The sequence below is a fragment of the Haliaeetus albicilla genome, chromosome 4 (genome assembly GCF_947461875.1).
Source record: "Haliaeetus albicilla chromosome 4, bHalAlb1.1, whole genome shotgun sequence".
NCBI classification, from domain to species: domain Eukaryota; kingdom Metazoa; phylum Chordata; class Aves; order Accipitriformes; family Accipitridae; genus Haliaeetus; species Haliaeetus albicilla.
Window position 1 is genome coordinate 11640442 of NC_091486.1, and position 14908 is coordinate 11655349.

The window sequence follows — 14908 nt, forward strand, 5'->3', positions numbered from 1 at the left end:
TAAAAATTTAGCTCTTAAATTGTTCTGAACCTTCAAAATTTACATAAAAAGTAGCAGTTATGCAAGTGTTGGGTTGTTTGCTTCAGGGAAATTAAACTCTGTAGTCACTTCTTTAGGAGTCTTCAACTAATTCCACCTCAACATAATCCAGGCTCAGTCTCCCTGGCTGTAGCGTTGTGGCTCTATCTTGCATTCTGTGAAAGCTTGCTTTCATGATGGCTAATGATGTACTATCTGTTTCCTGCTCCCAGGAGATTTACTGAGCTAAAACACTATAGCGATGAACTGCAGTCTGTCATATCACACCTTCTGCGAGTCAGAGCTGTAAGTATTTCCCATGTGTGTCGTGACAAATAGTATAATTTATTTCTAAGGCAGTATTTCTTGTTTAGTCAAGAGAACTGGTATATGTGCTCTAGAGTACAGGCAGTTTTGCCTAAGAGAGTCTGGCTCTGGAGCATGGGGCAGGGAGATGGTGGAGGGGGTGTGCTGACTTAGTACAGATTTTGGGGGAAAAGATTTCCAAATATGATGGTTGAGTTTGACAGTCATTGGAGGAGCAAACACATGCATGTTGCTAATCTGTCCTCTCCCCTGATGGTCATGTATCAGAGGGAGGTGTTTTAAAGAAAATAGAGATGCCTGCTTCTCTCTACTCAGCAGACAAGTTGCTTTTGCTGGATGGCTGGGCTGGGAAGGGCCCCAAAACACAGTTTCTCTGGTCAGACATCTAATACCTTGTTTTCCAGAGCTTGTAGTATGAATTGTGTATGCTTCCCAGCACACTTTTTCTTTTTTTGGCTTGTTCTTCAATCTGTAATGAATAATGCTCTTTCTAATGATGAGAACAATTAATGTCATGCATGATGGTACTCTATGGGTTGAGAATGGAAATTTTTTTTCCTAAAGTCACAAAAAGGAAATAAGAAATTACAATTCCGATAATAAGGAGCGTGATACTGCTTTTTAGTATATTCAACAAGAATTTAATTTTTGATGGAAACTGTGCAGCAGAGAGGACAGTAATGGATTGCCTTGTGGAGCTGACGTTCTTGAGAGGATTAATCACTGGTGTTCTACTGACACTGCCTTTTTCTCAGGACTGTGTATGTGTGAGATCTGTTCAGCAATTTGCTTATGTTTCCTTTTTACTGCTTTGACAGACAAATAATGGTAACTCTTACCGAACTTCAATCTCATTTATTGGTACATCACAATTACAAGGGCATTATCTGGGTTACAAGTCACGCTTCAGAGTGTACATGTGGTCTTTTCTGAGGTTGTTGCCAGCATCATAGTGCTGGCTGCAGCAGGTACTGACTCTCCAAACAGCTGAAATGACCTATCTAGCTTGAGCAATAAGTTCTGCAATGGATAGCTCATTTCCTTTCCTTCATTTCACTGAGCTGGATGGAAAAATTGAGTCACTTGTTAGAATTTAACTGAAGCTTTCCCTACAGTTTTGGTGACAGGATGGACTTTTGTCTTGCCATCTTTATGTTAAATAAGCAAGGGTATGTATAAATTTGGCATTATTTGGGTAAAGGAGGCTATGCCTTACATCTGGTTATCAAAAACTGAAGGTAACTTGATTATTTGTGGTCTCCATAGGCATATCCTATACATGAGCGCTTCCAAAGAAATACTTGAAATGTTACTTTTCAATATAGCTTTGATTGTGACTTCAGTGTTCAAAGACTTAATGCTGTTGATTTTTCCTTTAATAGTAGCTTAGATTAGATTTAGGCCTAATCTTGTTTACCTTTGTAAAAACATTAAGGCTTTAGCTTGAAGTTTGTATTTGGGTTTTCACAAAGCAATTGCAGTTGATGTTGATGATCAAAACCTGACTCTAAAATGTTTTAGAGGGTAGCAGACCGGCTATATGGTGTCTATAAAGTCCATGGCAACTATGGAAGAGTATTCAGGTAAGAGTTCATACAGTTTTTAAATATACACATAGACAGAGCGATGTGGGGAGAGAAAGAGAGAGAGAATTTGTTGGTTGTGTTGTTATGCTTTTGAAAAGTGTATCTGAAACATTTCAATGTCTGCCTTGAAAAACTTCGTATTGCAGTACTTATGAGACTTCTGTGTTGGATTTAGTGATCTCTGGATCTGCTGAACGTAGTCTCTAGTGGAAGACTTTAGCTTTTTGTTTTGTATTCCAGACCTTTGGGACTTTTGTTGTTGCATTGGCATTCTGTTTCTTCAGGAAGTAATTTACTAGCTATTTTCATGCCGTTGTCTCTGAAAAGCTTCTAGGCCCTTTTAAGGGTTAAAAATCAACAACTATATCCAATTTTAGTACCTTTTAAAAGTGATTTTGCCAATCATTTTTTGATTTATGAGTGAATTGCATGCTCAAGTTTTCCATCTCGCTGGAGAATTAAAGAATCTAAACTTCTGGTTAAGGGAAACCTCCTGCTTCTACACACTGTTCAAGTGCTAAATTTAATTCTCTGGGTTAATGGATTGCAGATGTCTTTCTCATTGGGGGTTTTAAAGTGAAATTAGGTGTAGTTCTGTAATAACACAAAGACAAACAAATGTCAACATCAGCAGAGTGGAATGTTTATGAAAAAGTGAAGGACAGAATAGATGCGTTAGACATAAATTATGTGAAATATAAGGGGAGCCCCTCCTTTTTTTCTTGTAAAAAGCGTTGTGGATGTAATTCTTGTAACTAAGAAATCTCATAAGGCTTCATGAAGCTAAGAACACCATTAAAGTTGCAGTGTACATACTTGGATGTCCAGAATAAGTCTCTTGCTGTCTTTATTGTAGCTCTGTTTCCTTCTTTATCTAAATTATCTCCCTAATGTGAATAGGTAGTTGCAGTAATGAGAGGGTTGTAAGTTGAGATTTTTTTAATGAATAGAACTAAACAGCAGTCTACTATGAAAACAGAAAGCAACATACAGCAAACAGTTTCAGGAGCAGTAAAATGCTTGCAAATGTCAAATCCCACCTTCTGCTTTTCGGAATGAGAGGCTTCTATCTGATGTGTTGCAAGTCTGGAAAGCTTGGTTTCTTCTTGATGAGCATGTTAGACCAAATTCTGTTTTAGAAAGTTCCCTTCCCCCTACTCCCCAATTTATTTTAAGTGCTAGGGGTTTTTTGGGTTTGGGCTTTTTTTTTTTGTTTTTATTTTTTAATTGATTTTTCAGCTATTTAAACACGACTCTTTCTGCTCAAAACCAATCCCAAACTAAGTATATTTATGAGGATGACTTCAGGTGTCAGGGATAATTGTTTAACAGAGTGCTGTAAATAGCCTTGCTACATTGTCAGTGCTGCTCCTTAGAGGAAGACAACAGTTTGGCCAAGTCTAACTTTGAGGCGGTTTCAATTCAGGTGTCACCTGGAAGGAAACTATATACAGGATGCAGCTTATTAACTTCCCTTACCCTTCATGTGTGATGTTGTTTCTCGTTTGTTTTTCCTACAGTGAGTGGAGTGCAATAGAAAAGGAGATGGGGGATGGGTTGCAGAGTGCTGGCCACCACATGGATGTGTAAGTACTGACTGAATATCTGATAGTTTGATGTAAGCCAGATGTAGAATTCTCCTTCTTTCCTCTCTTTTCCCTCAACCCCAAAGTACTAACAAGTAAAGTACTGAGAAAGTTGGGGGGGGCGTTGTTTTTAGGTATACAGTGTTTCTGTGACTTGGATACAGGCACAATTTTAGCATCCATGTACTGTATTAAGTAGCTCAAAAGGTCTCAGGAGAACCGGAGGCGTTTCTTTTTTTATTATTATTTTGAAATTGTAGAAGTGTTTGGAATTCTTCCAGTTTTTCTGTTAAGCTACTATGCCAGAAACTGGTGGAATACAACTTTAATGTACTGCAGACCTGATAAGATCTGTTTGGTTTTGATAGCAGCATTTTGTACCATGCAGTAGATGGTACACAGATTTGGACTTAATTACAGAGAGTTAAGAAATTTAATTAATCAGCACCAAAACTCCAATGGATTCTTGCAAAAATACTGACTGGGTGTAATAAAGTTGAGAATCCTCCCTCTTTGCATCTTTAGAGTCAGTTGGCAGAGCACATGAAGCACAGCCTTCAAAATAAGAGTCCAGCACTTCAGAGTGCTCACAGAAAGTGGTATTCTAGGCTCATGCTTTCTGCTTTTCAGGTAGTCATATATAGTAAGTGAAACAGTATAACTTCTCATCACTCTGATTCTTCTTCTAGAATCGCGCAGTACAGATAAGTAACAACTCCAGCAAGAGGTGGAAGCTATATGACACTTCTTCATACAGTATTTTTACTGATAAAGTGTAATTTGTGTGGAAGTAAAGCTATCAGTTTTAGTTTACAGTGCAGATTTACGTATGTAGCACTGCTTGGTTGTTATTGGTGTTATGCCTTGTCAAGTGGAAGGGTTTGAAGAGCCATGACAAACTCTGCCCTCATCTTCTTCAGAATAATTCGCTTTTTATCAGATCTTTAAGAATTTGAACCCCTCTGGATAATTTATTCACACTTCTGTGTTTTGGCTAACATGGTGGTTTGCACCCAAAAAAAGGTAGAGTATTTTTTAGATATAGGGCTCTGAGAATAAAGAAATAGAGAATGCATTCTGCTTTCAGAAGAAAATAATTGAAGTAAAGATAGAATACAGTGTTAAGCACCTACTGCAGTATGCAGAAATTGAAGAGATCATGAAAACATGGTATAATATAGAGGAGTTAAGGAGGCACAGGTACATTTTCAGTTGTTCAGATACACCACACTAAGATGTCAAACACCTAGAAATGTGTAACCAACTGAAAAATGTGGGTCTCACTTCTCAGGAGCCTGAGCCCTCTCCACACATCTGAGACGTTTAATATTTCTGTCTGTAACACAGTTAGGGTTAAAGATCCAGAGAGGTGGCTGTGAGTTTCTGGGTAACTTTAATCACTGCATGAAGTCTGAGGTAGCTTTCATTGTTTGGTCTGGCACTCTCATAGAACAATAATCTCTTAGTGACAAGCAAGCAAGAAGCAGCAGCTGTGAGATTCAGGAACTGATTCAGTGACCCATGTGGTCTCCTACCAGTAAGGTTCATATCTATGATCTCTTGAAAGTATAACTTATCAGTCCAGTTACTATTCCTATAACATTAGACAGGAGTTAATTGCAACAGAAAGCTACTTCAAGAAGGTTGCCTAATATAGATGTTAAACTTAAAGACTAATTTAATTATTCTTTATCTGCCCCATATGCTGTAGTCTTTATTAAATGTTTATTTAAACTTTTGAGTTGTTATTGTTTAGTATGATCTAAAACTGCTTAATATTTGGAGAAGACATCCCAAAGCTTCTCTGGGTGTTTGCTGTATAACAGCATGAGACTTGCTAAAGTGATAGAAAGCAACAGAGTATGCTGAGAAAGCTCAAGTGAATGGCTGTAATTCTAGCATTTAAAAGACGAAAGAAAAAAATGCCAGACCTTTGACTTCTGTCCTTTATACTATTAATGAGTGACCCTTTATCTGTGGATCAACTAGACTGTCATTACAGGTGGAACCAGTCTAAACTAAACCAGGGGTTTACTTGACAATTCCCATGAAGAGTGGGAACTTGTTGGGTACCTTTAGAACTTAACTGCAGTGTTTCTCCTTAAGATTTTTTCTGGTTTGCCTACCTGCTTAGTACAAACCAGTATTTAAACTTCAGCTTAAGCAGTCAAAAATATAGCTTGTCATACTACTTTTTTTTTTCAAATCGAACTTTTAAGTGTTATTATGAAAACCCTGTCTAGGTAAGGTGGTTTTTTGTTAGGTGTTCTTTTTGTTTGTTTTTTTGGAGAGTTGTTCTGCCACAGATAAGGTCTAGCACTGCTCTAAACTTAGAACTTACTTGTAACTGAAATGTGGTCCACCTGCTGCCCTGAGAAATCTAACCACTATACTAAAATTATTGCACTTCAGAACTTAAAAATAGAGAGGGTAAACCACTTACGACCTGTGTGGCTGCAGGATTTTTTCAGAACAAGTATATTTTTCAACAGTTCAGACTTATTCCTTACTTTGATTCATAATGTGAATTCTTGTTCTGTCTGTTCTTTTGTCCCTTCTACTTAAACTGATCTGCTGTTGCTGGTCACTTCATATGTTATGCTTATTTATCACCAATAGCCTTGGTAGGGCTTTTCCTGGATGTGCCATGTCTTTGATTTTGTAGAGCATCAAAACAACTCGTCTTGCTTGCAAACTGACAAAATTCATGAACAGATGGGCATGTCTATAGCTCTTCCCCAGTCTTCCCATTCTTCCAGTTACTCTGCAAGTAGCTGCTTCCTCTTTGAAGAGCCTTAGTTCGCATGCCCTTACTGAGCAGGCCTGAGGATGATAACTTTCAGCAGGAGCGTCTCCCTCGGATACCTCCCTTAGATTCCAAGGGGTCTAAATGACCTTGTTGTTTCTTTTAGAGCTTGCAGGAGGGATTTCTTGTTCTCTCCCAAGTCATGTTACCAGCTCCCTTTCAGCTTGAGACTCTGCTACTTCTTCCATAGAGCCAGTTACTGGAGAGGCACAGGAAGAGAGAAACTGAAAGGCTTTGCAAAAAGTTTAAAGCCAAGAGGTACTGTAATTAACATTTGGGTTGCATTGTGCTGGTCACTAGACAAGCATGGACATATGCTTGCTTCAGAGAGCCTGCAGCTGTGCAAGAGATTGCCACATACTTGAGAATCCAGACTGAGTTAGCAGAATAGGTGAAGACATTTGTGATGGGATCTCATTCATTCTGTTTATCTCCAGTGGCACATGCCCTGTATTGCGGGCTAAAGTGGCATCCTATTTCTGTCACTGTGCCAAGTGAGATGTGCAGTTACCTCTTAGTTGTAGGCCTGTCCCTGCAAGTGTGTCCAAGCACAGTCGTCTTGGTTAGTGAGAACCTATTAAATACTGTCCAATAAGCAACACAAACTAGAAAAAGAAAGTGCTTTTTGCCATTTTTAGGAAATGTCAGCCTAAATGACAAAACTCTTATTGAATGTAAGAGCCGCGGAGTTGGTCCAAGCCTTTGTACTTCAGATTTCTCCCTAAAAGGAAGGCTTAAACTTCTTGTTGCTCTGAATTGATATGCCCGACTTACACAGCAGACAAAGCAACAGACTTTCAAGGAGCTGAAGGACTTAATGTCGTGGTGTTCAGAGCACCACTGTGAGTTCTCTTGTACTCAGGCTGAATAACGAACAATGAAAGCAGCCTGTTTGCTTTTCAGAAGGTATGATGTTCATGTTCCTATGCCTTAATGCTTTAAGCCTTGCAGGATTTCTTCTGCACCATGTCTTTTTTGCCTTGGTGCTGCCTATTGACAGTCCACTGAAGAAAAGGCATGAATTATTTTTCTTTTCCTGTAAGAAAAGCTGCCTCATCTTCAGCAGGAAGCTTGTGATAGATCTTGTACTTGTCAAAAGATTCATTGTAGTAACAACCAAAGAAACAGGCCTGCAGGAATGTTTATATTAGCTGATGCAGAGTTTAATTAAAAACAAAGGAAAAACCCTTTTTGGAAGTGCCTTTCACTGTTTTACTTTGTGACTGGTATTTCTGTCAAACAGGTGTCCTCCCTTGTTACTGTATGTGTAATCCTTAAAGGTTAAATTAAGGAACTTTATATTTAACCATGGCTGTTTTTTACCAGATATGCAGCTTCTATTGATGACATACTGGAAGAAGAGGAACATTATGCAGATCAGCTGAAAGAATATCTCTTCTATGCAGAAGCACTACGGTATGTACAAAAGTGTATAGCTCAAACGGAAGCTGTAGTCCTTTCTTCTAACATTGTGTTGATGTTGAATTTAGTTTGGTATCATCTTCTGTTTTCCAAGAAGTGGAAATTTCAATGTTGTGGAATCTCCATGTTCTCACCTGTTATTTTGCTTTCTCATATTTGATTGCCATGTGGGTGGCAATACAAATTAGAACTGAGCTGATCAATAGTGAAATGACAGAAATGTTAAATCTGTATTCTGTGAAAGGTACTGCTGTTCATTCCTCTGGTTACACTGTTTCTTTGGCTTCTGGTATAATAGTGCCCCAGTGTGCTGAAAGCTTCAGCTTTCAAATGAGATAGGCCAAACAGAGCTGCTACAGCCATTACAGATTCCAGCAAGTTTCAAAGTGCTGTATCTAACTTTCATCTGCTCTACAGTATTGTGCATCTAAATACCGATTTTTTTTTTTTTTTTTTTTTTTTTTTTTATTTTTAACATTAGCATTTATAGGGCAGTCCACCCTTACAAGTGTAGATACAAAAGCAAATTGCTTTATGCTGTAAGATTGCACCTAAAGCTATTGTGCTTTCCACAGCCTGGCTCTGAACCTCTTGGAGAGGTCAGTAGTGCTGTAGAGAAGCGGGTTGGTGAGTGTGACTGCTGCTGTGTGGGAACCCAGAGCACTAGTAGCTTCTCCTGGGAGACAAACGTGCATCCGGCAGTGGAGTATGGATGTAGCATTGTCAGCCCACACAGAACTGGGACTTACTGCAGGTGGCCAGAGGAAACTCTCCTCTTTTCCAGATGAAAAGCACTATATGAATCTAGGAGCATGGCTTCTTGTTTCATTGTTTAAAAAAAATAAAATGTGAAGAATTTTATGATTGACTGATACGTTGCTGCTGTGACAGGTGCCCTGTCCAGGTACCTTTTGTCATAGTTGTGATTTTTCTGTAATGTATTTTGAATACAACTATTTTACAGTGGTGTCCTTAAGTAGGTGGTAGCGCTTGTATTGCTGAGAGTGTCTTGGATTGAGTCTAAAAAGAGGAGCAGAACGCTGCTGTACTAAGAACTTTCTTTATACTTTGATCCAAGTTTGCTTAACTACAGCATTTGCAGAGTTATGCATTCTTTGATAAGGCTGTTGAATTTGAGCTAGATGAATAACTGAATGTGCAGCCTGCCAAAAAAAAAAAAAAAAAAAAAGCCTGATGCCATTTGTAAAGTTTAAATGGAGGGAAACATAGCAAAACAAAGTATTATGTGACAGATCTTTCATTGCTTACTTTTCAGGGCAGTTTGCAGGAAACATGAACTAATGCAATATGACTTGGAAATGGCTGCACAGGACCTAACATCTAAGAAACAGCAGTGTGAGGAGCTGGCAACAGGAGTGAGTCTTTTTCCACTTTCTTTTCCAAGATGCCTCTTTTCTTTTTTCTTTTTTTTTTTAATTTATTTTTTATTTGAGCCAAGTTACTTAGAATGGCATTTAAATGGCACTAACATGCTGGCCACCGCTTATGAGAAGCGGTATCATATGAGCTGTAAGCATCTGAGGTTTAAAGTAACTTGGTTCTTGGTGACATAAGCTGTTTGTACCAAACTTCTTTTATCGAATACTGAGCAAGTAAAGGGTTGCAGGAAGTATGACTTGAGCAGGATAACACAAACAACTCTATCCTAAAGGTCAAAACGTCTGGAATTCTGAAAGGCTTCCTCTGCCTTTTGAAAGGAGGATGTTATTGATATGTGGTGTTAGTCCCTTTTATATGGAAGATAATGTTACTTAAAACATTATCTGAAAGTGGTGACTTAAAGTGTAGAATTCTTAATATTGCTGTTCGATCTATTGATGTTCTATACAGAACTACTTTATGGCTTTTCTTTCTCATACAGAACACAAGACTTAGTTTCTTTCCTACTTCAGTAGGAAGACTGCTCTGAAAGGTTACCCATATCAGTGGAATGACTCACTTATAGTCAAATCCACAGACCAGCCTTAAAGAGTTTGCACATCAAATTACTTCCCATTTTGCTCGTTCTAATGTGAGCCACCATACCTCCCATAGCTACCTATCAATTAATGAAAATCTCATTCACAAAATGGAAGTTAAAGCAAAAATTCAGCTGAATAGTAAGAATAAGCCCAAATGCTGATAAAAATCTGGAATAATGTCTTCTGGCTGTGGCTGTGCTCAGGAATCCCAAACCTAGAGTGTCTTTGTTTTTTGTAGACTGTGAGAACATTCTCCCTGAAAGGGATGACCAGCAAGCTCTTTGGGCAGGAAACCCCTGAGCAGAGGGAAGCCAAGATAAAGGTTCTAGAAGAGCAGATACAGGAAGGAGAAGAACAACTTAAGTCTAAAAATCTGGAGGGCAGGTAAACGGGCTTGACTTTTTCAAAGAAAACACAGGGCTTGTCTTAGCAAAAGTCCTTGACTGGATGCTCTTGAAGGTGTTTGCATTTTATAAGTGTTTTTAATATATTCTTGGTGTTTATGAGCTGTCTATAAAAGCTCCTGTCAGCTGCAAGTTGTGAAATAAAGTACGGTACATGCAGTTAGCTTCTGGTCTGAGTGTATGGCTTATGTAAAACCTGATGACTTTCCCAGTTACTGAGCCCACTCTAATGGCTGACTTGCATGCTTTTGTGTTCAGCTAGTAATATGTTTAGCAGGTGGGCTTGTAGGTCTGCAGCTGAATAGCCTTAAGACTCAAAAGCTGATTTGCTTCAAATACAGTATTTAGTTTGGTTTATGTGTATGGGTCCTGAGCTCATGTTCTGCATCTTCTCATACGGGGGACAACTGACTCCTGTTCAAAAGAGATTCGAAGTTCTGGCGAGTTGTGTTTGAATAACTGCTTCTCAGTGCTCTAATGAAATTTTCTTCGGGAATGCAAGCATGAAAAATAGGAACTAACATTCCTAAAGCAATGTGATTGTGTCAGAACACGTTCATCGTATAACACAAGGGGTAAATGTGGTATCTCCTAATATGTTAGGAATAGGGCTGGAAAGATAAGACTAGTTCATGAATAGTTCAAAACAACAAGACACTCAGTAAATGCAATTTCTTAATCATTTTGACAGAAGTACTGGAGATGTGCTTTTGTAGCTCTGGAAGCAATTTTCAAGTGAATACTTGCCTTGTATGCATAGTCCAGCACAAATGAAAGCTATGAATTACAGAAACCTACCTCCATTTTAGTTAAGGAGACCTGAAGACACATGAACAAACCAACAAAATTAATTCCTGAAGTGAATTGTCCAAGTCAAATTTGCATTGTAAATGCCTGTTGTACTTGAGTGTCTCAAATCCTGATGACAACTGAGTTTTCACTTTGGAAAGATGAAGATTCTGACTTGACAATTGAAAAAGAAACGTGCAATGTTGTGTGCTGAATGTTAGCATAAAGATAGTTAGTTACCTCAACAGACTCTGTGGAAAAAAGTGTATTCGAAATTATGCTGGTTCTATGGCAGTGATGCTGACTGGGGAAAAAAAAACCCAACCACCAAACCAACCAAACAACCCAACACATCCTGTGAAACTGATGCTCTAGTTTGAAAACCTGAAGAAGAAGATGGAGAATTAGGTGGTAGTGCCAGTTACAAAATCTGGATGCTTTGGGATGCATAATAATTACAGGGCTTGGTTTACTGACTGAAAGATGGAGCGCTTTGTCATACATAGTTCCTCTGCTGAGGGTCCAGAGGAAGGAAGATGAGCTGAGGATCAAACATGTAAAACACTTACTAACAGAAATATTGCTTTTAATTCCAGAGACTTTGTGAAAAGTGCCTGGGCTGACATTGAACGGTTTAAAGAGCAAAAGAATCACGATTTGAAGGAGGCGCTTATAAGCTATGCTGTTATGCAGATTAGCATGTGCAAAAAGGTACGTTTAGCTTGTGAAAGGCCAGGCTAGTGTATTTATCGTATCAGCAGGGGATCAGATGCAAGCTTTCAATAACTAGGAACGTGGCAGTCACAGAAGGTTGGAAGTCACTAGCGTAAAACCTCCCACATATTCCATCCTGCTCTAACTCAGTGACATGTTAATGTTGATATATATGTGCAATAGGCAGTGTGGTCCAATTCCAGTGTGGTCTCTGCCTTATTCTAGTGTGAAGTTCTGTGGGACCTTTTTTGTAGAGTCTTCTGTGGAAGAAAGTCTGTTGGTGAGGTTTGCAAATAAAGTGTATTTCCGCCTATTGATTTTTAACTTTTTTTTTTAAAGGGAATTCAAGTTTGGACAAATGCAAAGGAGTGCTTCAGCAAGATGTGATTATCTGGAAATGAATTCCTCCTCCAAGTGCCCGAGAACGGAAGCACAAATGTATAACACCAATGTTAAGTTGCTACATGACTTACATATAAATCATGAAATAAATGAGTTGAGTGAATAGTTTTTCTTTCTGCTGATTGTAATTGTTAATAAAGGACAAAAAGGACATGTTATTAAATGTTTAGCCCCAACTGCCACTTCTGTGGCATGTTTTATATGAGGTAGCAAATAATTCAGGGGTAAAAGAGTTACTGAAAACTACAGCTCTGTATTGGGGCAAAGGTATAGGGAAAGTTATCCCAGAAAGTATGAACTGAACTGTTCTGAGACTTGTGAAACACCATGCTCTGTAATGTGTAGATCACTTCCAGATGCCCTTCTTTTCAGTCCTTGCTGTTTAGAATTTTTAATGCTCAAGGGTGCTTTGGTTTTATAATGGGACACACAGTTGTGTTCTTGAGGTCTACACTGTAAGAGGACAAAAAATGAAATACTGTAACGCCTAGGGTTCATATTTAAATGCCTTTGCCTGTCCATAGGGAAATGTGTTTTTCCAGAGTTCAGGTTAAGCAGTCTCAAGCTCCTGAGATGTTTGAAACTCTACAGTAGAGGTGTTGTATAATGGTTTGATACAATATTCTGCATTTACTGGTTCCCACTTAAGTTTTGATATGGGCATTGATTTCTTATCAAACTTCTTCCTGCAAGTAAAGGAGACTGGTGATCCAGCTGAGCAGCAAAACCAAAGTCAAAGCTGGTAAGAAGCAGATGCAACTTCTGTTTGGTTGTTTGGAACCTGTTTACGCTAGATGTGAATCTGGCCTGTGGTACCTCTTCTTGTAACTGAAGCAGTTTAGTTCTTGAAAGAATAGTTCTTAATGAAGATGCTGAAATAAAAAACCTCGTGCAACTTCTGTAGTACTTAACAGCAGTGATGTGCAGAATCCACAATGAACCAAGGTGTGTATTTGGCTCTTGTAATGATGTTTCAGTGTGTGTGTGTGTATATATATATGTGCATATATATACACCAGGGTAACATGATTTGTAGTTACAGGTACTTACATTAAATGTTTCCAGTTATGAAAAACCCTTAACCACTGTCTAATATTGGGCTTTTTCTACATACTTAATTAAAGTTCCTGAAGTCTTGTGGAATTTGTCAAACTTGATTGCTAGTCCTGAAGGAAGCTTTGTAATATTCTGTTGAAAAGTGTATTTAATTATTCTGGATTATAACACTACTCAGATTTTGATTCTTTTTTTTTTTTTTTTTTTAATTTTTTAAAATAGATACTCCAGGAAGTCCTTAAAGATTATTTTGATAAATTATCTAAATGTAGTTACTGATATGTCCCATGTTACTTTTGTCTCTGCAGCATTTCTTTTCTATAAAACCATTGTAAAGAATTTGTAGGCCTGGTGTACACTACAGCTTAAAACTCTGAAGTAAAATGCTGGTCACTCTGATAACCTGTGTTGGCTTTTTCAAAGCATATGACAGTGACACTCCTGGCTGAGAGATGATGTTGGGCAGAAAGAGGTGTCTCCATTTAACATTTACAAGGAGAAGTGCTCTGTTCAGAGGTTGCAGTATCCAGTTCCGATACAGGCTGAAGGACTCTTACATTCCAAACCAAGAAGTTGCACACTTGATGTATTCAGTAAACCTTCTAAAGGAGTGGTGCCTTAATACAATACCATGAGGCGCTTAGAGTAGGTATTTTTCATGCACTTTGATTTTTGGTAAATCTTTCTGGTGCCTCTTTCCACATTTCACTTGCTGTACAGCTTATTAAATGTATTAGTATGCCTTTTTTTCCTCACTAGTTGTACTAAATTTAAGAAGGGAACAAAACTGTTCTTGTAAGTTTTGTGCCAAATAAGCTAAATAAAATTGCTCTTTGATATTTTTGTTATGTTGTTTTTTTGTAAAAATGCTGTCTTCCCAATTCTGACAACTGCTGTTCAATTTCTTGAAATTGGTTCTTGTCCATCTTAGCTCTCAAATGGCCTCCAAACTTGCGTTTAAAATTTTAGTAAATTGTGCACAACTAGCTGATTTGCCTTTTAGGTGAAGAGCATAGTGCTAAGGCCAAAATTAGATGCTTGTTACAAGCCAGCTTTGATTCCTGCTTTGCTTTTGCCCAAACAGCACTAGCTGTCTGAATTTCATGTGTGTCTTCATCTAGGTAAGAGAAGATGCATTTGAAAAGGGTTTGTGTTGTTTGACAGAAATTGAGTGAAAGGTGACTTAAGGATAATTTGCAATAACTGTATTTCTTTTACTTCTGCTGTTTCCAGAAAAGCATTGCGTGAGGTCTGTGTAGTTGTGGATCTTAGCAAACAGTGGAGGTTTCTCCCCGTCTTCTAGCTTTTTAACTTTTTAAGGGGAAACCATCTACTTAATGGCTGTTTCCATGTGGTTAATAAAGTCCACATGACAAATGCACACTTGTGAAGCATGCATTTTTCCAGTTACAGTGCAGATTTAATGTCTGTAACTCGATCCACTTTGCCTCAACGAGCTTCCTTCAATTATCCAGTAAACATCAAAAATTGGTGGAAGACCTTGAGGATAATAGCAGGTAGGTAGACCATTTTAACTTAATCTGGACAAAATGGTGTATATGAAAGAGTTTACCCACATGGATCATCTGCTTTGCTGATGGAGCTGTCACTTCCATCCCAGGAAGCTTTGCTGGGTGGATTATCACCACTCATGCTATCCCTGACCTTCCTCATTGCTAGCAGGACCTTGACTTGTCAGTACGTTTTAGTTGCTACTGTTGCCTGCTCCTGAAATGTAGCTAGGGTAAGGGAGCCAGCTGAAATGGAAAGATAAAAGTATTTTTATGAACTCTTTTTTTTTTTTTCAAATGTATTA

At 38.3% G+C, this 14908-nt stretch overlaps 1 protein-coding gene across 1 annotated transcript in view; it reads left to right on the plus strand.

Annotated features, from left to right (window-relative positions):
* Positions 1–13929, plus strand: part of SNX4 (sorting nexin 4) — a 35584-nt gene extending 21655 nt beyond the window's left edge. The window contains 8 exon segments of the mRNA XM_069780913.1: positions 252–324; positions 1867–1928; positions 3452–3517; positions 7650–7739; positions 9022–9121; positions 9966–10111; positions 11517–11631; positions 11974–13929. Coding sequence (XP_069637014.1) covers positions 252–324; positions 1867–1928; positions 3452–3517; positions 7650–7739; positions 9022–9121; positions 9966–10111; positions 11517–11631; positions 11974–12021 — 700 coding nt within the window. The 3' untranslated portion in view covers positions 12022–13929.
* Positions 13930–14908: the final 979 nt, after the last annotated feature.